The sequence below is a fragment of the Haplochromis burtoni genome, unplaced genomic scaffold, assembly GCF_018398535.1.
Source record: "Haplochromis burtoni strain Fernald_Lab_line unplaced genomic scaffold, NCSU_Asbu1 Contig_65, whole genome shotgun sequence".
Taxonomy (NCBI): domain Eukaryota; kingdom Metazoa; phylum Chordata; class Actinopteri; order Cichliformes; family Cichlidae; genus Haplochromis; species Haplochromis burtoni.
Window position 1 is genome coordinate 962,437 of NW_024582426.1, and position 24,920 is coordinate 987,356.

At 40.5% G+C, this 24,920-nt stretch overlaps 1 protein-coding gene across 8 annotated transcripts in view; it reads left to right on the forward strand.

The window, feature by feature from the left end:
• Positions 1-24,920, forward strand: part of dab1a (DAB adaptor protein 1a) — a 216,744-nt gene that overhangs the window by 143,130 nt on the left and 48,694 nt on the right. For 6 of the 8 annotated variants that reach the window (XM_005923244.3, XM_042221365.1, XM_042221366.1 and 3 more), the window contains one exon: positions 23,484-23,767. In XM_005923244.3, the coding sequence (XP_005923306.1) occupies positions 23,698-23,767 (70 nt within the window). In that variant the 5' untranslated portion in view covers positions 23,484-23,697. The other 2 variants (XM_005923246.3, XM_042221364.1) reach the window with 2 other exon arrangements.

Consider the following 24,920-nt stretch of genomic DNA (forward strand, 5'->3'; position numbering starts at 1 on the left):
ACACACACACACACACACAGCCAGCAGTGATGTACGGTGCTCTATGCCTCAGCAGACCCCAGCAGTATTACATGCGCCTTATGATGTTTTAGGTGCTGGAGAGAGCACAACAAACAAAGCATCGCAAATTACATTTTAATTTGCGATGCTTTGCCTTTTATTCAGGCATATACAAAGGAGCAGAGATGCCTCGTTTTGTACAATATTCTTTATTCAAAGAATACAATAGATAATGAATGCGTCTATGGTGTGAAGGGAGCATGGGAGTGGGCCCTTAGATTTGCTGAGGGGGGTTGCAAGTGACTCTTCCCTGTGGATCGGCTCCACTGACTTCCACACTCACTGGGAGACTGCAACAAAGTTAGAGAAAGAAATAGACAAAGACAGGAGTGGAAAGATGTTTTCCTCAGAGGATTGCCTCTTTGTATTTCTCCTCCTATTTCTTTCTCTCTTTTCCCTTCTCATGATTTCTCTCCATCTGCGCTTTTCTGCTGCTGCTCACTAATGAATTTTTAACCGTCCCATGATTCTCCTCTTTGTCTCTCTCTTACTGTTGGTGTTTGTAAAGATTAGGCGTAATTCAATATCCATCATCATACACAGTCTCCTCCATGAAATTCACAGTGATGTTTCATAGCATGTTTACTTATTAAAGCAGGAAGCTGTGTAGCAGTCATGTAAAGGTGCTATATCCTGTCTGACCCTGTCTGAAAGACAAAGTGCTGGTAACCTAATTAAATTCCTCGTAGGACATGTTAGGATTGCTTTGCGTGCTAAACATCTGTTCTAAGTAGATGAAATGGGAGGTAGAGTCTGGCATCTGTGTCTAGGACAGAAGAGTTGTTTCTGGGTTGGAACCATAGTACTGGCTGCTTCCCTGGAGCACCTGGTGCCTGGCTCATATAGTGCTTGCTGGGCTTAGGGGAGAGGGTGGGTGCCCAGATGCTCCTGCGTTCAGCCTGCAGAGCTAAAACTGAAGTATGCTGCCACACTAGCATATACTCATGCATGCCACACATGCACCTCCTGCTTCAGCTCATGGAGCTCAGCACTTCAGCTTCACAAAAACACATTTGTAAACACTGAATGGAGTCTTATCTAGTTTCATGGATCATGAAATCTGCTCAACCCATAAACCAGGTTCAGTTTCAGTTCAGGTGGAGGCATAAAAATGATCAAAATTGGATTTGGATTTTGCATACAGTTAATTTCACAGCAGGAAAACTGCTCCAGTGGGGTTTTTTTTTTATGTCTTTTTCTCACTTATGTGTTGTACTTATAGCCAATCATTTGCAAAAATCGTTTCAGTTCATAGATACTACTCAATAGGAAAACTCATAAAAAAAATCATGATAACAGACAAAATGTTTATTCATGAAAAAAAATTAACTGAAGCATCAAAGAAAAGAAGCTCAGAGGAGGTTAAGGTGAAGCTTACTAGTGTAAATGATTCTGCAGAGCTGTGAGTGGTCATTTAATTGCATAGCTTTAACGGTTTATTCTCTGTGCTGACTCATCAACAACTTGTACATCTAAGAACAAACAGACTTGTAGAAAATGTGGATATACACTGCTATCGGCTACTTTTTCATTTTGTAATGAAAAAAAAGTTGTTTGAGGGGTTTGCAATGTTGACCTTGTGTACAAAAATAAAAAGTCTTACAACCTTAGGTTAATTGCAAATGTAGAGTGAAAATGTTGCAAATTGCAGTTATGCGATATTTTGCAGGATTTGCCTTCGTGCTCTCAGGTGGTTTCTCTAAAAGCTAGTTCTGTCTGTTTTGTGTCAGTTGAACAGAGCGGATGGATGGATGGATGGAAAGGTAGGGAGTGAAATAGGTCAGAATGTGACTTAAAAATATGTTTGTGTTTAACCCTTTCATCCATGAATTATGACAACCTCAATCAGGATTTTTATTCATCTCTATGTACGAAATTCATTTTTCAAACATGTATTTTTCAAAGAGTTTTTTACATGTCTACTTAAGTGGACAACACTGGCTGACCAGTGGGTGACAGGGTATGGAGTGACACATCAGTGTCCAATGTAGTGGTTTATGTGCAAGTATACCATCAACACTGACACAAATACAAGAAAACAGCTGTCCACTGTAGTGACCACTATGAGTAAAAGGGTTAATAACTGTCTGTAAGATGTAAAATGCTTATTTTTGTAACATTGGCTATATACATTTAACAAAATGTGGCCTATTTTGAGACAGACTGTTAGATTAAGCTAACTGGGAGCCTCACGGGAGAGTGAACTTATAGAAAGATTTTATAATCAGCCGTCTCTTATACTCACTGCCACATTCAGAGCAGATCAGACCATACAGCGGCTGATTTCTATCAGAGGCCTGCTCTTTAACATCTATTAATTAGATCTGATTTAAATGTATGGTTTTTTTCTTTTTTTTAGAAATATTTTTGCCTTGATTCCTGAGCACGCATGCACCAGTTCCAAAACTGAACCCACTAAGCCCCCACTTCACCATTACAAATCCCAATTTAATCCATGCATGCTGCTTTTCTTTTTGCTCATCAACCAGGCACACGCGCATACACACACACACGCACAGAGTGGGGGGTGCAACCAGAGTATAACTAAAGAAGTAGGGTAAATTTAAAACAATACTCGTGTCAGTAGAGGGTATATTGTGCCAATAATGATCGCAAAGAATCACTGCATGTTTTATGCTGCTTTTTCTTGTGTTGATCTTTGCATACTACTGTAGTTCATTATAATGACTTGAACTGAAATAGGGCATCATGTGACAGAATCATAGCGTGTGGCTACTCTTAGGCCCTTAAGGTTTGCCATGTCATTAGGATTGTCTTGGTGGCTTCGAGTTTTGGAGATTTGCAGCATGCATATCACTGAGCCTGTAAAAGGTAGTTTATATTTTATTGCAAAAAGAAAGCGGAGCTCGATAATGTAGAAATCTTTTATTTTTTTGAGATATCACACTTGGCACCACCCACGGACGCTAACCCAGTGGTGCTAATTAATCAGTTCTTCTTTGCCGCTCAGTCAGAATTTCTTCAGTTTAAATGTAAATCCAAATAGATAAAATGTTCCAGAAAGATGGGAGAAAAAATTGAGCAGTCATGTAAAAATAGTAAGTGGAAATCTTTATTTTAGACAGATTAAAAACATAGACAAGCAAACATTTCATCTGATCAAACAAATGACGTTTAAAAATAGACATTTTGAATTGATTTGAATTATTTAAGTAACTAAAAATGACATTTCATACATTTGGAAAAATAAGTTCACCTGTGCAGTTTTTGCACCTTCAAATCTAAATCATAAGAATCAGGAATCCCGATCAGAGGTCAAGGATGTGTGGTGTGTGTAGTGTTATTATGCTCAGATCTAAAGATCTCCAACATATTTGGAAGAAACCATTCCCTTGTAAGGAAGTTTGGCAGATTTAGTAGTGCAGTGTTGTTGACTGACTGTAAATATTACAGTTGTTGGTATCAAAATACATGGATCTGCAGTAAGGGTGGGTAACCTTACAGTCCTGCCTCATGTAAATAAGACTAAACTTTCGTACTTAACAAACGCTAAGCAAAGGCTTGAGTAGTTGTGACACAATTACATCTGTCCTCTATCCCAAAAGATTTTCATACGATCTTTTTGACAGTTTCTTACCCCTAATTTGCAATTGGATTACATAAAATTTGACCCGCAGGGCTGGCGTGCAATAAAAAAGCCCTTGCTGTCCTAAAAAGAACAGCTTATCGTCAAACTGACGTGGAACATTTATGAAAGACCAGGTCTTTGGGAATAACGTACTTTAACCAGATAAATAAAAGATAGATTTGATTTGCCACAATAACAGTAAACAAAAAGAGCTTTTCAGGGGATGATCCTCATCTGTATGAAGATTTAAATTGAACTGGAAGTTGACCTTTTAACAGTATGAAGATCTTAAGTACTGCTGAAACCCAATGTAATAGCTCAAGAAAAAAAGGCACAGATTTGAACCTCATGTACACATTTTGAGGGAGTTTAAAACACACAGTTTATGAAACTGTAGTGTAGAAAGCTAAGAATGTTAAAGACTGGTCAGTGTCTGGCTTCTGAGCCATACTATGTTATTGTATTCAAGTATATCACCTTTGCTTTACACCACTGTATCAAAGCAGATTTCATGTTGGCTGGACAGACCAGCAAGCAACACCCAGACTGTAATCTGTGCACTGTGGGAGAGAAATAAGTAAGAGATGTTTTGTTCCATCTCTGTGAGTGATCACTTTACATGTAAATATATCCCCAATCACAGCACAGCTATAAACTTTAACTAGAGAGAACAGTGATATTGTCAGACAGTATTGGCACACACACACACAAAAAAAAATCAGTAAAGTATACTTTTTATAGTTGCAGCATTGTCACTATTATATTATGTTCATTAGGTATAATTTATAGTTCACAAACAATGCAGTAATGCATGTTTACACCTTTATCTTTATTTGTGTCTTTAAGTACCCCAAAAAGTATCTTGTACATAAGATTTATTACTTTTATTATGATCTATAAAGCTGCTAATTCCCTTGTACGTGGAACATCAGCCCCCTTTCTAATGACTAAACATTATCCCTCCAATACCACAATTTGCACTTTATCCACTTTTAAATGTTGTTTACAGGCATTCGTGTAAGAGGATTTGACCCACAGACACATAAATACACATTAGAGATGAAATGACGCAGTCCTCACTTGACTGCTGAAATTTACAGCTCAAATCAGCTTATAGCCAGTTAGTATGGCTTTGTGCTTTTGAATAAGCTGTGGTTTAGTATTAGTGACTGTGTGCAAATTCATTACAAGCATACAATAAATGAAAACAAAGATGCAGTCTTAATTTATGAAAGCTAAAAGAATTTAATTCTCCATAAAGCAGTTTTAAAAAACTACAAGCCAGGAGACCCTAAAAAAAGTCTGACGGGAGGAGCTTTGATATTATATTAACTTCTTATGGCCAAGCCACTGGCAGTCAGTAAACAGTTGCATTCTTTTCCAACAGAAACAGAGCACTATGGGCACCCCATTTGAGTCTCCCCTCCACCTGTGCAATTTAAGTCCAGTATTTACTGGTCTGCTGAGAAAAACAAGTATTTCCTTGGCTGGGTATTGGCTTTGCTCTCCAGCAATTTGTCCTTTGGCTATTCAATTTCACACTGAACTCAGGGAAAGAACATCTTGTGTGAACTAGTGGGTTGGTAGTGCTTTATATGAACTGGCATAGTTTTTATGTGTGTGACCAGTAAATCAAATCGGTAAAGCAAAAGCTGCTTAAAGGTGTATAGAAGTACAGATTTAGGTGTTTACTTTCAGAGGAATTAGTGGGACTGCCAATCTGTTTATCTAACAGATACTCAGCATATCCACTGTCAATTTAAAAAGTGTCTTCGGCAAACGAACCAAGCATTGGACTTGGATGTAAGATCCAGTGAATAAGTATTAGCAGTAAATATGCACCAAAAGTGGATTTAGCAGATTTAGTGATGCTGCAACCGTGTATGTGTGTGTGTGCGTGCCTGTGTCAGGGACCCTCTTTAAGGACGAATGGAGGATTCAATCACCTGCTCACAGGTCATTTGTGCTTCTTGATCGAATTGGACTGAGCATCTATCAGAGAGACACACTTGACTGGACTGGTGGACACATACACACAGACACACCCATATATATATATATATCAATATCAATTATATCAATATAATGGTGCATTTCATGGCTCCCTTACCCCTAGGCCATGACCCTTCTTTCCATCTATCTCACTCTCCTGCTCATTTTTACACATAATCCCCCCCTGCATCCATTCTCAGTATGAGCATTTTGATAGGAAGCCTTCAATTAGCTGGATATGCTTATAGATAATAACTTCTCTGTCAATAGAAGCTGATGGCTGGTGAGTATGATAAGTAATTTTTGGTAATGAGGATGTTAAAAGACCACCCATTCAGCCTTGAGGTCAAGTTCACAGTGTGTGACTGTGTGTATTTGTATGCACACGTGAGCTCATAAAACTCGCACCGTAAAGGTAATGGTTTCAATCACACAGCCATGCCAGCCGTGGTGGGACCTGACAGGAATATTTGACAGATACTCATTTAGAAGTTGTTAATTTGTTCGAGAATGAGTGTGCCACCATATTTGGTGTGTGGTTTTCTGTCATTAACAAAAGCACACATGATTTTTCCTGCACTTGGCAGCTTCACATTGCCCCAGTCTTCTGTGCCAGCTGGTAATAGCACTGGTACTGTAGAATAGATTGTACTTATAAACAGATTTCTTCATTTATCTTTCTTTCTTATACTTTTTTGTGCCATGTTATAAATGTAAGGTGGCAGACCAGGAATGGAAGGGCTATTTTACTGCTTCATACTTCATAAAGCACAACATGGGTTTTAGAGTCGGTGATGAGTCTACAGTCTCATCCTTCCCTTTCCCTTCTCTCTGGAGACTGTGGTCACCTAGAGAAAACAGACGCTTACCTTGGCCTTTGGTGTAAATCGCCCCTCAAATGAGTTCTTACCGTGATCCCCTCACATTGCCTTGGATGACAGCTCTCTTGAGGGAACAATTTAATGATCCCTTGTCTGATGAACACAGGCCAGAGGAATGAATGGAAATGTGTTCTGAAGGGAATATTTGAAACCTGTATTGTCTATCAGGTGGCCTTCCATGAGTGCGGACCTCTTCACCAGAGTGGATTGACCCCTGCAATTTATTACATACACCGCTGACATCTATCACACCTCAGCCCTCAGGGACACTTGTGCAATAATAATATCAGAGCAGCCACATACAACTGGCCATGTGACTTCTTTTCCTGCTGCTGTGGATCCCTGCATGGTATATTAAATGACTGTCTGTGTGGTTTCTCCTTTTGTGATCTTCTGTTCAACATGTTTCATCCTACATCGACTTAAGCTGTTTTCACACGTGTGCGTAATCCGGAACTTTTCTAGGCGTCGCCCAACAGTGGTTCAAAAACACAGATCTTCAGAGATGAACAGGTCTGTAATCTGCCCACTCCCCAGTATAAGGTCTGTGTTAGGTCTTGTGCCAGGGTCTAAGAGACAGGTAAAGGTCTGGTACATTCACTCCTAGCAAAGTAGCATCATTTTTTTTCATCCCAACCGGTCACAGCAGATGGCCACCCCTCCCTGAGCCTGTTTCTGCCGGAGGTTTCTTCATGTTAAAGGGGAGTTTTTCCTTCCCACTGTCGCCAAAGTGCTTCAGGGCTCACAAAATCGCTAGCCCGACGACCGGAGCTAGCAATATCTCCGGTCGGGCGACCAAAATCTATCTCAGCCCTGCCCGTCGGGCTATATAATAACCCAACAGGCAGAAGGACTCATCCAGGCTGGAGAAACTGATCAGGAGGGCTAGCTCTGTGGTCGGCATGAAGCTGGACACTCTGGTGACAGTGGCAGAGAAAAGGACATTAAAGAAACTGCTGGACATTATGAACAATGCTGGGCATCCTCTGCACACGGCCATAAACAATCAGAAGAGTCTGTTCAGTGACAGGTTGCTTCTCCCCAAGACAAGAACTAACAGACTTAAAAACTCCTTTGTCCCACACGCCATCAGACTGTTTAACTCCTCTCTGGAGGGGAGAGGGAGGGGAAACAGGAGGACAAAGGAGGGGGGAACAACTAAGCTGTAGTGCCTCTTCACCTCACTGTACAATACCTTGTGCAATACTTTTGTAAATAGTCAACAGTGCAATAGACTCAATACTTGAAATGTGCAATTCACTTGTATTTTTATTTTTTATTCCTATTTATTCTATTTATCCCCTTCGTATATTTTATTTATATTGTCTCTGTATTTATATATGTTGTGTGTGTGTGTGTGTATATATATATATATAACAATTCTGTAACTTCGGTCGTTGCTGTGCTTTTTTTTGGAAGTCGAATTTCCCAGAGGAACCCACCCGAGGGATTAATAAAGTTCTATCTTATCTTATCTTATATGAGAATAAATCTTAGGTGTAGAGCTGATCGTGTGCTCTGGTTCTCTGGTGCTCCAATAGAATTTCGGGACGTAAGGCTGACAGTATGATCCAGTATCCACAACCCCATCAATATCCTGAAGGACTCCTTCCTGATCCTTCACCTTCTCTCTAATCACAGCTGCTTTTACCCAATTTTTCCAACTTAATGTGTATGCTGCTTCTTAAAACCTTCCACCAGATCATCTAACACAGTGATATTTTAATATGTTGATTTCATGCATGAATAGCCCAAAGCCTGTTTTTCATAAAAGGCATACAGTAATCTGTAACACCTTCAGCTTGGATTAAGTCTTAAATACTATCACATTATTTTAAAGGCTGTGGTAACACAGGGCTAATGAACCAAGAAGTAACTAGGATGACCCAGTTTTAAGTTCTGGGGAGCTTCTTATATCACGTGTAAAAATGTTCTCACAGACACAATCATTTTTAAAAAAATGATCATTCACTGTTGCCATAGTTATTTGTCATTTGATTATGATACAAATTACAAAAGAGTTCACATGTGTTGCAAATAGGAACTGAATCAGAGCCACACTTATTGAGCGCTGCTGGACTGTATAAAATAGGCAGCTAATAAATTATGGAAGTGATGAGAACATTTATTAGAGAACCCTTGAGCTCACCGTGGGCATTAATTAAAGCTTCCGCTGCAAACTAAGTTTATATTACATCACTCCAGCAGCCTAAAAGAAAAGTGAAAGCACTTCTTCTTTTTTTATTTTTTTGGGGGGTTTGAAACAGCTGAAGTTCAGCAAATTACTGAGCTAAACACTAAAGCGATTTGAGTACAATGTTGCAGTGAAGAAGCACAAACGGTAACAAAACAACTTCGGTGTTGGATAACCTCACAGTCAGAGCCATCCTTCGTTATCACTTCTGCTTTTATGCCACCAAGATAGCAATAGTTGAAACATTCATTTCAACCTTTCAGAAATCAGTGGGTGATATCACGGTAGCTATGTCCACGTTTTACACTGTCTTACATCAAGAAGCAAGCGTGAATATCCATGTAAATATATAAAGCCAATGTAAAAGAGAAATTTACTGGCCACATGAAGTTGGCTCCAAAACTGAGTCAGTTCCTGTAGAGTATCATTTCAAAGTACCAAACTTTAAAGGATAGATGGACATTATTACAGATTGGTTAAAATATGATTTCATTTCTACAGCTGTATTCCACACTTGTGAAAACAAATTCTTATAAAAACTACACTGTTTACACGGTATTGTTTAAGACAGTCCCGATTAAAAGTTTAAGAACACTTAAAAAAAAAGGCAAAAAAATTAATTTTGCATGGTTGGATCTTAACAAGGTTCCAAGTAGAGCTTCAACATGCAACAAAAAGAAATGGGAGTGAGACGAAACATTTTTTTGAGCATTGAGCATGCAATTTATTGAAAACAACGCTTAAACTGAAACAGGCTGTTTTACAGCTGATCAAAAGTTTAAGACCACACGTCCAAAAAAAACCCCATAACCCCACCAACACAGAAATCAAAGTTCCAGACATGAACTCAGTAATGAGTAGCTCCACCTTTATTGTTGATCACTTCAATAATCTGTTGCGCCATGCTTGATGTAAGCATTTCCACGGGGTGAGTAGGAACATTTCTCCAAGTGGTGAAGACGGCACAAAGGACATCTACTCTCTGGAACTGTTGTACATTTTTGTAAACTTCCCTTGCCATCCATCCCCAAAGGTTCTCAAGTTGATTTAGATCACCAATCGTTACCACACAGACGAGGGCCCTCAGTCATGAGGGATGCTCTCTGCAACCTCTGGACATAGCCAGCGGCTGTTTGATGCCTCCGCACTTCTTGAAGCTCCATTGTTCCACTGAAGGAAAAAGCACCCCAGACCATTATGTCTGGGGACCACTGTGGCGCATAGAAAACATCTCAGGTGGGATTTCCTTGTCATGTCAGTAACATTGGAAACCATCAGGTTCATCAATGTTAAATTCTTTTCTCATCAGAGAATAAAACTTTGCAAAAGAGCACCAAACATGGGACATTCAAAGCTGGAAGAAAGTTCAAACAGTCAGTTCTGTGGTGTTCAAAGGGACGAGGGCTTTGAAGAGTTTTTTTTTAATTTTTTAATTTTAATTTTAATTTTTTTTTGAAGCCCTTCAGTCTCAGATGGCGTCTGATGGTTATGGGGCTACAGTCAGCCTTAATTTGGGTCGAGGATCGTCCAGTGTCTTGACAGACAGCTAATTGGATCCTCCGGCTCAGTGCTGGTGAAATCTTTTTGGGTCCTCCACTTGACTTCTTTGTTCCAAAACACTTAGGATCATTTAAGAAATTCCAAATAACTGTCTTACTGTAGACACCCTGCTTATTCAGTTCAACAACCCAACCACATTTAGAATGGGAAAGCTTTTTTACCTATGCCATCAAAACGTCATGACAGTATGACTATCTGACAGGAAATGACAATGAGTCCACATTTTTGCACAGATTTGGCCTTTTAAAGGCATGTGGTCCTAAACTTTTGATCGGCTGTAAAACGGGCTGTTTCAGTTTAAGTATTATTTTCAATAAACTGCATGCTCAAAAAAATGTTTTGTCTCATTCCCATTTCTTCTTGTTGCATGTTGAAGCTCTACTTGGAACCTTGTGAAGATCCAACCATTCAAAATATGATTTTTTTTTGCCATTTTTCAAGTGGTGATCTGGACTATATAAATGGATGATTTCTTTATGGACGATTAAGACTGTGGCAATTATTGAAACACCTCATACTGAAACAGCCACACCTCATCGGATGGCTTAAGCATTGACGTGTTTGTCATTAAGTTTGTGGAGCCATTCTCAAGTGTGCTTTGTGACTGGGGCAGGAAGATTCTCAAGGGTGTTGCTGTAAATTAAGACAACAGCAGAAAAGGGAGGGAAGGAAGAAACGGGGAACAATTCCAGGTGTTGCAGAGCATTTAATCACTCACCTGTGTGACTAATGAGACCACACCACACAAACACACCCATATGTGCTCACATGTACATGCACACCCACAGACTGGTGGGACTAATTACCCAAACTCTACTACGGTGAACACACTGCCACAGCACAACTAGTAAGCCTCATTGAAATGCGTATGCAAATACACAACAGCTTGCCGTTGCTTCTTTAACTCATTACGCACTCGTCTCCTACTCTTCTCTTTACTCTGTCGCCATCCGAAGGAGTCACGGGAGGAGGATTAGTGAAAGGAGAGCAGAGCATTACCTAGTAGGTCAGATAGAAGCAGCTATTCTCCATGCAGGCTGTGGCTGCAGGCAGTGCTACAGGTAACAAACACATCAGTCACATACACAGCACACCTGTTACTGTACAGATGGCAAGCCCTGGGAGAGAGGCAGGCAGAGCAATGAAGAAAGATGAGCAATCAGACACACAGGGAAACACAGAGGAGAAGACAAAGAAGAGGGAGGAATGATATTTTTCATGGGTAGATTGTTAAAGCAGATCGAGGACAGGGAGATTTAGGGGGTGTTGCCGGGTCAGGGGAGCTGTACCTGTTTGTGTACAGCTGCGATAACGGGAATAGGGCTGAGGGAAAGATGGAGGACATAAGAGGAAGGAGCGAGAAAAGGAGGGATTTCCTCACCTGTGCTTTCTGCCTGGAGCAGATAGTACTGTGTAATCTAGTGAGCCTCTCTCTATGCTCTCTGTATATCATTATACATACTCACATCTGCATCTTTTTTATCTCTTTTTCTCGTCCAGCTTCACATAAGAAATAATCCTCATCATTACCCATATCCTTATCAAAGACACCGTAACATTCTGAAAAGCTGCCTCTGCTCTTGAGATCTGAAATGATCATTTTGTCCTCTGTAATCATTGAATAAAAAGGTTTTAGTGTATGTCTGTGAGTATATGAATGTGTGTGTGTGTGTCTGTAAAATATAAATGTGTGTGGAGATGTGGCTGTGCCCCAAGCTACATATCTTAATCTCCTGTCTATTAGTATATTCAGAATTCTCCTTTAGCTGGTGGAGGCATCTGATAGGCTAATTTAAAACCCCCGCTGGCCTTCATCCTGCTCCTGGAAGTGAAGAGGACAACGTGTCTTGGGAGTGAGATGAGAAGGAAGAAAGAAATACTCCAGCCTTTTTCCTCACAGCCTCTCTCATGACTAATCTAGCTGAATTCTGAGTGAGGTAGTCGAGGTGGTTTGGAAAATACAAATTTTCAATCAAAATTGACCTAAAAAATATACTGTTATGATGCTATGGAGGGGATTTCCATGCACAATAGATGCATGTATTTATTTAAATACTGTAAAACCAAATTTTTAGTATTATGATGCTTATATAACTTTAAATATTTAAACATTTGTGATGATTTGAGAGACCTTTTTAAGAATGTAGTAGAATTAAACAAAAAAAAAAAAAGCCTTTTAACTGATCAAATAATCACATTTGTATTCCAGCAAGTCAAAGAAATCCTTGAGCGGTTATCTTTTTGTTCTTTCAAATGCACTACTCCAACATTAATTTCTTGTTCAGTAGCTCTGCCGTTGTAAGACTTAAATGTGACATTTTGAGACATTTATGAATGTAGGTGTTCTTTCCTGTTTAACCACATAAATTCAGTGAGACATTAAAAAAGTCCAATCTAGCACTGGTAGTATTTTCAGGGTGCAAAAATCCTAAAAATAAGAATATTTCTTCTTCACGTTTCCATTCAAATTTTATTCTCTCTTAATAGAAGCAAATGCTACAATTAATTTTATGTGTCTTATTCCTGAAGTAGAATCTACTGGCTGTGATATTAATCCACACAGATGCAATGGAGCTCATGCAGGGCACACAGTCAGCCTCAGCTTTTCTGTGAGTTTGGCAGCGGGCAGTGTTGTGTATACACTGTGTGTGTTTGTGTTTTAGTGTGTGTTTCAGAGAGAAAGAGAGCAAGGAGGAGGAAAGGGAGAATCAGATTGCCTATTCCAGTCACACAGATTATCTTCCACTTCTCAGCCTGTGACAGCACATTTCCTTCCCTCTTCATGCTGGTTGCCTCTTCTCTACCAGCACTCTCTCTCTCCTCTCCCTCCTCCTCCTCTTCAGCCTTCCCTCTCAAATGCAAATGTAAATTAAAATTCGCTTTATTTACGTGACAATGATCTTTATGTAACCCAACTGACATTAAAATAATAATATTAGAATTCTTGTTGTTCCTTTACCTTTTGCATCACCATTTTTCCTCTCCTCTTCTTTTCTCCCTGCCCCCCCTTTTGCTTTCCTTCCACCTCTTCCCTCTGTGCTGGTGTATGTATTGGTATCATTAGCAGCATCACCATGATGGATGACACTAAAAGGCTGAGGCCCAGTGGGGTGGAGCTCTGTTTAAGCACACAATCATTACCTGTGCCACATACACATAAGCCATTTTCACACGTGCACTTGCAGACCTGAACTTTTCTAGATGTTTACCAAGACGTGACAGAGAAACGTGTGAGAATGCAAACGCTCGATGCATTTGGATCGGACATCAGTCGTCTCTTAGCCTGTCAGCTATATTGGTATAAAGCCTGTGTGATATCAGATTATGCCCAGTTCTACCAGTATGAGAACAGCTGTGAAATCACTCGGTGGGTGTCGTGTGTACTGCTTCCTCTATTCTCTTCTACCTGCTACCCAGGTAAGCACCATCATCTAAACTGAATGGAGTCTTGTAGATAGTGAGAATTCATCGGAAGTAGTTCGTCTCTTGTTGTGTGCTTCAAGTGAAAAAGGACATCAAAGTGTTTGTGTGAAAATGGTTGCACATACAGAAGCAAGCATGGATGTTTCGCACCGATACTGTCTGTGTGTGTAGCTGAACATCTGTCTTTAACTATTGCACGGCTTCTTTTGCATGACTTTTATATGAATGTTAACATCCCTTCCTTCTTTCTTCTGTTTTCGGTCTCATATACACATATACAAACACTCACTCTCAGAAACACACACAGCATTTTCTGAGTTTTAAGAGCTTTGTATCGACTCCGAGCCCCGTGGGGAAGTGAATGCCAATAGCCCCTCCGCTCTGTGAGTGTTCAGACAGCCCAGCAGTCCAATAGACCATGGGGTGCTAAAAGGGGCTATTTCAAGAGCTGGCAGAAAGTTTTCACCTCCAGGAAACTTTCACAGAGATTTTTGCACGTTGTCATAGTTTGTGTACTTGTGTGTGTGTGTTTGGCTGGAAATGGTTGCCCACAAGTTCAAAAGAGTTGGGAATTCAAAGAAGGAAATTATGCAAATCGTGTCCTGACTATGACAATCCTGCTGTGATTCACTTTCAGGCTGATGACATCAGTGGATGCTGTATTCTTCATCTGGGCTTGGTGTGCCATGTGCATGTCTGTCTTTGTGAAAGAAAGATGGATGGATCTCCAGAAAGTACATAACAACTGTAAGATATGAAAGTGTTAAATAGCCAACCTGCTGTGCTAGATTTGGAGCTGTTACTCCCATGTGAAGTGGGTGGGAGCGGATCATGTTGTCAGAGTCCATAAAAAACAACAAGGCCTTATCAAACACGGACGCTCGGTTAAGATTGATTTTGTTTGGCTGTCTGTATTAACTGGAAGGGCAGGCGACTGTGACAGTGTGCGTGGGCGATTAGACACACGGGCAGGAGGCAGGAGCTGTAACTGACTGATGGCCATTAGCGGTACAAGGTAGCACAGGGGAGTGCTAGGTGGGAGATGCGTTTCTACCCCCTTGGGAATTTCTTCCTGGGGTTCAACCTAGGCATTCCCTCAGCGCACTAACTGGCCTCAGAGACCAGAGGTGGAGAATCTGTTCCTGCTGCTCTGCTCTGACAGATTGACTGACATAGACATTCGTAAAATTCTCCAGATGTGTGTCTTGGTACCAATTGCAGGCAGTGAGCTGTTGAGTTAAGGCTCGCCAGCGGCTTGCAGTTGAAGAAGTTTTGGGATGTCACTTTTGAAGGTCTAGCCTGAAGCATTCTTAGCTTCTTTTAGTCTCTACTTTCTCTGCTCTGCAAACATCTAGTTCTTTCCCTTCTCTGTATCCTGTCTTTCCTTTCTGACTCAAAAGCAAGTAGAGAGATTAGGCAGAACTTTGGGATTTTACACCTACAAGAACTAAAACATCCTCGTGAGATGCTACAAAGAGTACCACTACTGGGCATATGAAAATACTGTAATGATCCACATTAATTATGACCATGCCCGATGTGTTTTTGGTTCTTTGCAGTCCATCGCAGTAGCTCCAGCTTCCTGTTGGGTTATTAAAAAACAATCAATACTTGGATACTTACTAGCAGATTAGTTACTCCTTTAAGTTGCATATTGTAGCATCATGGATCAGACCAGTGCCAACCAGGAGCACTGTTCAAAATGTATCAAAATTACTTCTTTACATGTGCTAATTTCTCAAGCATCTAACACTATAATAGCAATCATTTACTTACTGTTTAATCTGTCAGGAGTCTGTGTGTTGTTGATGTTATTGAAAACCTGTAAAGTGGCTATGGATGCATAAATCAAACTTGAAAATCTCTTACTGTACTTCAGTCAACTCGATTGAAATACCTAGAGAGATGAGCAGCATGTAGCAGGGGTAAGCTAGGTTAATGTTAAATCAACCAGCTGGCAGGTGCCTCTGAACAGTATGCAAAATGTCTGCAATTTCCATAGTTTGAACAAGAAAAAAATGACATCAAATCAAATGGCTACACAACTTTATGGCTTCAGTGGAGGATATAAATTAGATCTGACTAGATTTGTTGGCCATATCTAACAATTACAGTCAGAACCATTTTTAATCTATTAATGGTGATGAAGTGCTCAAGTTGTATTCTCCTCATGGCTTCACATCAAATAGTTTTAACTGTTAATATAAAATATGCATACGGTATCTGCAAGATGGGATCGTGCTTTGTTTATCATAGTTAATGTCAGTACAGCTGCTGGAGACAGCTGTTCAGATCCAACAGATGTCCACAAATAATATCGCACAACCTTTGTCAGTCAGTTTTTTGCAGTATTCCACTGAAATGCATTCATAGACAAAGCGGGCCAATGTCTCTGGTAGTTCATCACATTATTGTGCTGGTAATGGTAAGTGTTGGAAATGGGTGAAATTAAGGCAAAGTTGATGTGAACATTTGCAACATAAGCTCTCAGTTTTCTGACAGGATTGTTACAGTTTACACATCAGCAGGTATCCACTGGTCCAACTGGTCTGACTGACTCTGCGCAGGCATCTGCAAAATAATCCCCCATAGACATCTGCAACTTATATATTCAGCTGTGGCTTCTATTAGCATTATAGATGTTTTCCTTCAAATAGCTCAACTGGAGTGCAGTCAGATAAGTTTTTTTCTTTTCATGTCAGAGTAAGTGTCTCCAGCTACTGGCACTTGCTGGTACTACAGCAGGTTTTTAGTAGCTAATACATTATAACTAATATATTGAATCAATTACAGTACTAAGACCAATTTATTGATTATATCTAAAGAGATAATTATGATTATAATAAAACTTGTATATAAGCAGTGGGCGAGGTTTCATCCAATTTTTTTTATTGTGTAATATTTGTAGGAGAAAATGTCCACATACACAATAAAGCAACAGTAATCCCATGTCTGTATTCCCCTTTACATCCATCAATCTCTCTCTCAATGTCTGCCTTTAGAGGCACAGTTTGACAAGCCTGTGGTATGTCCGTGTGTGTGCGTGTGTGTGTGCACATGTGTTTGTGCAACAGCACCGTGCGACACCATGATTAAGTGTTTTGAATAATTGATGATTGCATCCCTCATTAAGTCTTACTCTTGTGCTCCAGCAGGCTCTGGCTCTATTTTTATGCACCAGAATCCTCCTCTCTTCTCTTCCACTCCACATATGTAGCAAATCCATCACTCACTTTAGGCTCTGCTGATGGGCGTCCAGAGGGGCTGTAAGGGATCTAAATCATATTGAGTAGACACTTTTACCAGGCCAGCACCAGAATGCAGTGATGATGGTTTTGTAGAAAAAAAGAGTGACCTCTGGCTTTAGAGCTGCTGGGGATATTCTGACTGCAACGGGCCAAACTCTAAATTATGCCAGTATTTAGCCAAGCATGGTTCATTTCTCTACCTCCATTGCAAAACCTCCTATGCACTTCTTTATTGTGCCTTCTGTCATTCCGTGTACACAATTTATTTATTCATTCACCCACCACTGATGCATAAAATTAAATAGGTAAAGACCCCATGAAAATGAATAAAAGTTATATTTTTTTTGTATCTGAGGGGTCAGGGAAATGGTAGTCACGGGGTATGGTGTATGTTTGCACTGTGCTCCGTCATTCGTGAAAATCCATTTCCATATTGCTGACAATTGCCTGTTTCTTTTCACTACAAGCAACCATAAATCACTGAATCATTCCTGTGAGGGATGAAGCTACAATTCCACTTCCACATGTTGCTTAGTGTTGGGAATGGGAAATAACATCCAGCAGGTCTGCCTGTGTGAAGGCCATCTGAAGTCATACCGCTTCAGAGACAAATAGGAGAAAGGCCACAGCACAACCAAATAAAAGGATGCATTACTAAACGATGTCACACCGTAAATCCAACCTTACACATCAGCAAATAGTTTGGGCATGTGTAAATAGAGAAGCTGAGAATGATGTGGGTTGCTGTAGTAGAACAAGGGAGTAGAGATGAAGGAGGCAGTGAGAGGATCAGTCAGTCAGACATGCAGACACAGAGGTGGAATCAGAGTGCAGGTTTGGTGATAAAGGCATATCCACAGTCTGTCGGAAAAGCTGCTGGTTCCTCTTTGCATGAAAAAGACAGTCTTACACACATTGCTTAGCAGGACCAATTTAAAATGTAGCACATTAACAAGTCAGAGGAGACACTCACACTCACATACACAGGGGAGGTGCAAGGAGAACGGGATTCGTTTTCATCTATTTCCCCTTAAAACATGAGAAAGGAGGAAATCCCAAAAGAAAGCACAACCCTTTGATATCTACAGCCCTGTGTCTGTAAATAGGTTAGGTTAAGATGATGTGCGCGTTTGTATCCGTATGTGTATATTTTGTGTTAAATTCTGATCTGCACGTGCAAGTGAGCCTGTCATCTTGTGGGGTATTCTATTTTTGGCAAGAGGTTGTGGGTGGGAAAGTGTGTGTGTGATTGTGTGCATGTGTGTATGTTTACCTTTTCCTGATGAGACCCCCACTGAATGTTCCTTCTAGTCATTCATGCAGGCAGGGAGCCATGTGGAGCACCTAGAGCAGCTCAGAACCCGTGTCTCTTGCAATGTGTTGTTGTGCTGAATGGTGGCCTGGCTGACTGCCTGCTGAACTAGAGGCACACTTGTTCTTATAGGACTCCAGGCTGGTGTTTCAGCCACTAGACAGCTGCAGTAACAATTTTGAGGCCTTCTTTTTTGTCATGTAACCGCTGTTGGAATTGCAATTTTTCTTTTTCTTCCCCCAGCCCCAAAAGGAATTCTCAGAAATTCAGCTAGGCTAATGTGCAGCGTGGGTGGACTGGCTATTTAGATCAATGTCAAAAATGCCCTTTTACCACGCAACTGCTATATAATACTTTAGCTTCATTATGGCGTGGTGAGCTGTGATCACATGCATTTTGACAGTTGCTTCTCAGTGTGTGATAACTGCGTTGACCCATGATACCATTCTACTGCTAAGATCTAACGTCTTCTACCAGAGGTGGATAATGCTAACAAATGCAATATGTGGCTGCACAAGTAGCTAGAGTGAGCTTTAATTTTTAAAAAGCAATTAAAAATCGACATCTTTTGATGATATTGGGGTAATTTTGGATCAAGGCTGTCGCTCAAGAGTATTTCCATCATATTTATGAATTTCTGGTTGGCCTATAAAATGACAGAAAATATTGAATATCCTCACCATATTTTCAATAGTTCAAAGTATCAAGGTGGTGATGTTGCCAAACCAACAGTCCAAAATATTTTTGGTTTCTATTACATAAGACATAAAAGGAACATTTTTCTGATGTGAAAATCCATCACTGGATAATGCTTTAAAAACTAAGTACAAAAACGGCTAATGCTGTTACTGATTAATCAGCTAAAGGTTACAGTCTTGCTTTAGATCAATAAAAATGTCATCATGCTGATAAAACATCCTAGTGCCAAAGTTGCTTCATGATAAGAATTTGATCATTGAGGAGTTCACAGATGATTTCACGGTGCAGTATGCCTCTGCAACTATCCCTGCAACCACTTCACTCGCATTACTTCTGCATTGCCAGATGAACTTTTACATGTCCAAAGCATTTAATGATTTATATTATCTATGAAGTTACCCTGATACAAAATTTATCAGGAAATTGCATTTCTTTTCATTATTGCTTTATATCTGTCTGCACAAACCCCTCATCAAAAAGGAGATTAGATTGTGGAAAGTACACTTCTTTTATTGTTATATGCTGGACAAAGTGCAGTGATATGCAGCATCTTTGCATAGCACTGGACTTTAGTCCAGACCTCGTGTTTTTTGCTCTTTTTTTAATCCCACACTGTCCCAGTCTTTTTACAGAAGTGCAAACAACCTTTTATATCATACACCAATAGGCACGCCTTCTCTTCTAACCTCTATTAGTTGATCTTTTACCCTTCCTTCTCTTCATTTCCTTCATTTCTGCTCCACTGTTTTGTTCCTCGCCTCGTCTTCCTGAGCTTTTTGGACTACCGAAGTTGAGTGGACACTATATATTTTTATCTGCTAAGGCTCATGAACTGGTAGGTTTTATATCTTTAAGTTTTATTCTTTTTCTGGACAGAACAGAAATTTATTGACATTTATTTCTCTATTCGGCTTGATGGTGTGCTCTGTCAGTTGACATTTAAAAGGTGTATGTAGCCGTTTGGGTCTTTAAAACTACATGTGATTTTGTTTGTTTTATATGGTTAAAACGAACACCGTTCATTCACTGTAAAAACATCTGAAACCTACCAGAATGTAACTTGGTTGACCTTTAGTACCAACATTGTTATTCATCAACGAATACACCTCAGAGGAGAAGCGTGCTGCTGATAAGGACTCGGTGCAATGGTGTCAGGATACAAAGGTAGCACTGGTAAAGTGTGAGTGTGCGCGTAGGCTGGACAGAGCACAAGTATTGAGAACAGCGTGTGCGAGTAGTGTAGAGGGGGTCTTTATGATTATTCATTATTGAGATGGCAGGAGAGCCGAATGAGTGGAGCCAGCAATCTAACTCTGAGCCTGATGGACGGAACACAATTACCCTGTAAGAGTGAGAGGTGGGAGAAAGGCGAGGTGGATAGAGAGAGCACGCCCTTTCTCTCTCGCTTCCTTTCTATTTTTCTTTCCACTCACTTGGCATACTTTCCTGTAGCTGCAGATGATTTCTGGGCATTAAGCTCCTGTTGGCAGCATCCTGTTTATGAAGTCATACACACATACAGTACAGTGAAGCGCGTGCACACACATGCAGATCGTCACATCTCCCGCTAGCGCCTGTTGGCAGCGCCCCATTTACGGACGTCCAATTTACTGCTCATTCCCTTCTCCTCCTTGCCTGCACTATGCCTCTCCTCTGGCGTGGCTTCAGATTGCTGTCTAAATCCAGACACACTAAGCCATGTTCACATCCTGCTCTGCTGCTACATTTATCGTGCGCGCTGATTCCAGGTCAAACCACCACTACAGCGTTCACGATGGCTTTTGATGGTGCTGCTCTTTCCTTCACTTTATCTGTGCATGCTTTCAAGGCAGGGAATTTGTACAGCTGAGGCTAGACATGGACTGTGTTTTGAGAAATTAGCTTGTTCTCCTCTCCAGGGACGGTAGCTTAAGATGTAGAACTCTTCGCCGAGTCTCTAGAGAAACAACCATATGTCTGGAGAGCTGTGCTGCAGCAGATTTTTCATTTTCAGTCTCACAATCTTGTTTCTTGCTCATTTTCACCAGTGAAGTAGTGGCTGTTTTGCTTGTAATGCTTGGATGGGTAGAACATCTTTAAATAAGTGAGTTGTTCTCTTACAGGAGTAATTTTGCAGACAGGATGTAAACTGTGAACCCATTTCACAGTTTGAAGTTGGTCTAAATTTGTTTGTGAAATCAAAGTTGCGCTACAGAAACTTGTCTACGAGGTCTTATTTGTGTGTGCGCTTGGTTGTAGATTGTGCGTGTGCAGTGAGAATTGCTGGACTGCCTCGTCTCTGGTCCAGTTTGAGGATTAACAGACTGCTTCTTTTCTTTTTTTTTAAACACGAGCTCCAGATGCTTCATGAAAGACTTCACAGCTAGAAGGAGGAGAACAAATTCAGAGAACAAAAAAAGGAAGGAGAAGAGACGGACAGGGGACATGTTCAGGGTTGAAGCTGAAGCTGCTCAGACCCCATCCTTTCTTTTCTGATTTTACTTCCTTGGGCTTTTTTCTCTCCCTTTTTACCCCTCGCTCATTGTCTTTCTCACCCGCTCTATGTTCCCTCACCCCTCACTTTTTTTCCACTCTGTTCGTTTCTCTTCCCTCTAACCCTTCTCTCTTCATACTCACTCTCTCTCCATCCATTTGGTGGAACAGTGCTGCTGATAATGCCTGTAATTGGAGTGACTCACACTTTTCCAGTGTGTTTGGACCAGATAAAGAATATTGTCAGCATTTTGCCGACATGGCCTCTGCTGGCAGAATTAAATGGACTCTGTTCTGTTCTGTCTGCAGCAAATTAAAAGCCTCTCAATTCATCTGTTCTCGCCCAAGGCTTACAGGGGCCTCCTATTCACACAAAAACACCGTGGAGAGGGGGAGGAATAGAATAAGAGAGATTTCCCTCTTCCCCAAGAAGCACAAGTCTTTTGGTTTTGTTTAAATCGGCACTCGGCCACTGTTAGATGGAGACGGAGAAGGAAAGAGAGGTCAAGACTTATATTCTAAGAAGATTGGAAGAGCAGCTCAGAAGGTAGTCAGATTCATTATGTAGCATGTCAGCTTGCAGCTGCCCGTCTTTGTGCTTTACCATCTCCAAGTAAGAAAAAAAAGCTATTCTGGATTTGTGTGCACATGTAAATGAGCGTGCTTTCATGCATTCACACAACAGCATTAAAGTGTGAATCTGAGTGTTTTTGGCTGCTAAGTTATGGTAGTCACTGCCAGTCAACACTTAGGAATAAGTAGCAGCAGATGGGCAGGAAAAATACAAAATGCTGGGGCCAAAGGGGCCTGTCAGTCCTAAGAAGGGCAGCTGGAATTAGCATTAAAAAGAAATTAATACAACCTTGGTCTTGTTAGTTTAAGCTTCTGTTCGTGCTCGTAATAATAACACTGGAACCCTCAAGTTAATTGCTAAGATATCAGATAATTGCTGTCAGGATACAGAATGCATAAATATTAAAAAAAATTGACCTGTTAGAAAAGATAAAGGGAGCAAATTGTCTGTCATAATTCTCTATCACTGTTTCGACTTCCTGGTTCAGCTCTGAATTACTGTAGGGTGCTGTAGCAATGTTTCAACCCGAGCATATTATTTTCAAGCTAATAAAAACACTTTGGAAGCTTAAGCAGAACTATGAAGAAGTAAAGCAAATGTTGTGAATTATAATTGTTTTATCTTTTGTTGTTCAGCAAGTATGGGTCCACTTATGGTCATTAAATCGTTCATAGCTGTAAACAAGGTTAACCGTGTTCCCCTGCTGTTATTTCCTGTTACTTTTGGTTCAGACTCAAAGTGAGAAATAAAATCCCCAGTGAGTCTTTTTCTTTCCTCTCACCAGCAGCATTATGTCATTGTCATAGAAGTAGCGAGAGCAGCGCCAATGCCGCTCTACTGTTCTATCTTTGCGGCATGCGGTATGGCAGGTAGATGTTGCTATCACAGGCACCGGGTCTAACAATTTTTCTTCCTGAAACCTTTAGTTTGTGCAAACAGAGTTTTCCTGTGCAATAAGAGATTGTTGCAACATGTTGGAGGTGAACTCATGCTTGGCTTTACCTGCAAATAAAGCGGTATAGATATTCTGTCGATACTACTTTGCTGGTTCCACCTGCTTGTTAAAAACACTTGTGTTTCTTACCCTGTCTGACATTAGGTTAGTGATTTCCCATGTCATAGCCAAACATTTGGGGAGTATAGGAAGATAAAACCAACATAATAATGATCTAACAGATTACGTCATGTGTAAACGTTTGAATGCATTATTAGTACTTTTAAATCTGACTCCTGGTTACCTGGCTTCAAGAGGAAGAACATTTTCTCAAGAAAATTTCTTGCTGAGGCACATTATTGATAGAAAGCAGAAAGTGTAGTGGAGGTCTCTCTAGTCTGTTACCATTGGCAACATCTTCTCAAAGCAGATCAGAGACGAAGTCATTCTAATGCCTGCTGAGAACTCTTTCTAGGTCTCACCTGCCAAGAGTAAGCGCAACCTCACCGACGCCAACCTCTTTCTCCCTGTCTTTTCTCCTCCAGCTCTCTGTGGGTGTGTGTAGGATGTTGTGTCAGGGCTAAAGCCCATCCCTCTCCCATGAGCCTGTGTGCCCACACACACACCTGGCGCCTCCACGCACACACCCGGCGGCCACGCACGCACAGCCGGCACTGACGCTGTGAACTGGACCCTCGGAGCCCAGCCGATCCCAGCTGAGCCAAGCGGAGCGGAGTCTAAACCAGTTGGAGCCTGAGGATGTCAACAGAGACAGAGCTACAACCAGCGGTCAGGCCCAGCAGCGTAAGACGGGACTCCAAGAGGAAAGGTAAGTGCAGCATCAAAGTCAGGAACAACTTTGAAGATATTACTGTTTACTCATCATTTAACTGATGAGTAACTGAAAGGGTAATGTGGTTAATTCACTGATTACTCTGCAAGGAGAGAAAAAATCTTTTTCTCTTGTGACATGAAAGTAGTTTCACATCACAAGAGAAATCCCTCATCATAGCAGCATTTTGACATTAAAGTCAAAAAAGCACAATGAAAGTGACTCAGCATGCACAGTACTGGCAGCCAAGTAACCACAGACTGTATATAAAAAATAGACATAGCCCGAGGTTCTGAAAAGTAAGACCGTTGCGGAGGTGCTTTCAGTCTGCTTTCTCTCTAATCATCAGCAGTGGGTGACTTCTCTGGTTATAAAAAGAAGTCAGACAGTGTAGGATGTTTTTTTTCTCTTTTGGGTTTGATTTAATACCTCAGTAGCAATTTACTTAGTGAGTTTCTGATCTTAGCTGGTAGTTTTGAGTTTTATTCAATACACCATAATATGTGTTCTGGTCCCATTTAAAGCAAAATGTGGTAAAGCTGGGTATGGCATAAAGAATGGCTATCTAGTGACTGATTGTTGCTAAAATTCTGTTGTCCTGAGTGTTTGGATCAGATCTGCCACCTGTCTGTTTTCAAATGCTCAACTTGAGATTTAAAAACAGGAATCCACAAAAAAACAGTGTATGACCTCAATGTGTCCCAGTATGGTGACTGGTCCATGATTTATATACAGTTAATAGCTGTAATATGTTGAAGTTTATTAATTTTTTTTATTATTATTATTATTTTTAAACAAAAACTAGGCTAGAATTCAGAAGAAGTGTGTGAAAAGTTAAGTACATCCCATCCATTTGTTAAACAAATGTCGTTGAGATCTGGACTTTGGCCACTACAACACATTGATTTTTGGTGTTTTATTTTAATTTTTCTTTTATTTTTAGCCATTTTGTTATAGATTTGCTGGTGTGCTTGTGTTCATTGTCTTGCTGCCAAATTTAAGCCGCCAGACAGATTTCCGCACACTTGACTTTAGAATAATTTGATATAAAGAGAAGTTCATGGTTTACTCTGACTGTAAGGTGCCTGGGTCATATGGCTGTAAAACAAGCTCAGATCTTTACTTCTCCACCACACTTGCTTGACAGTAG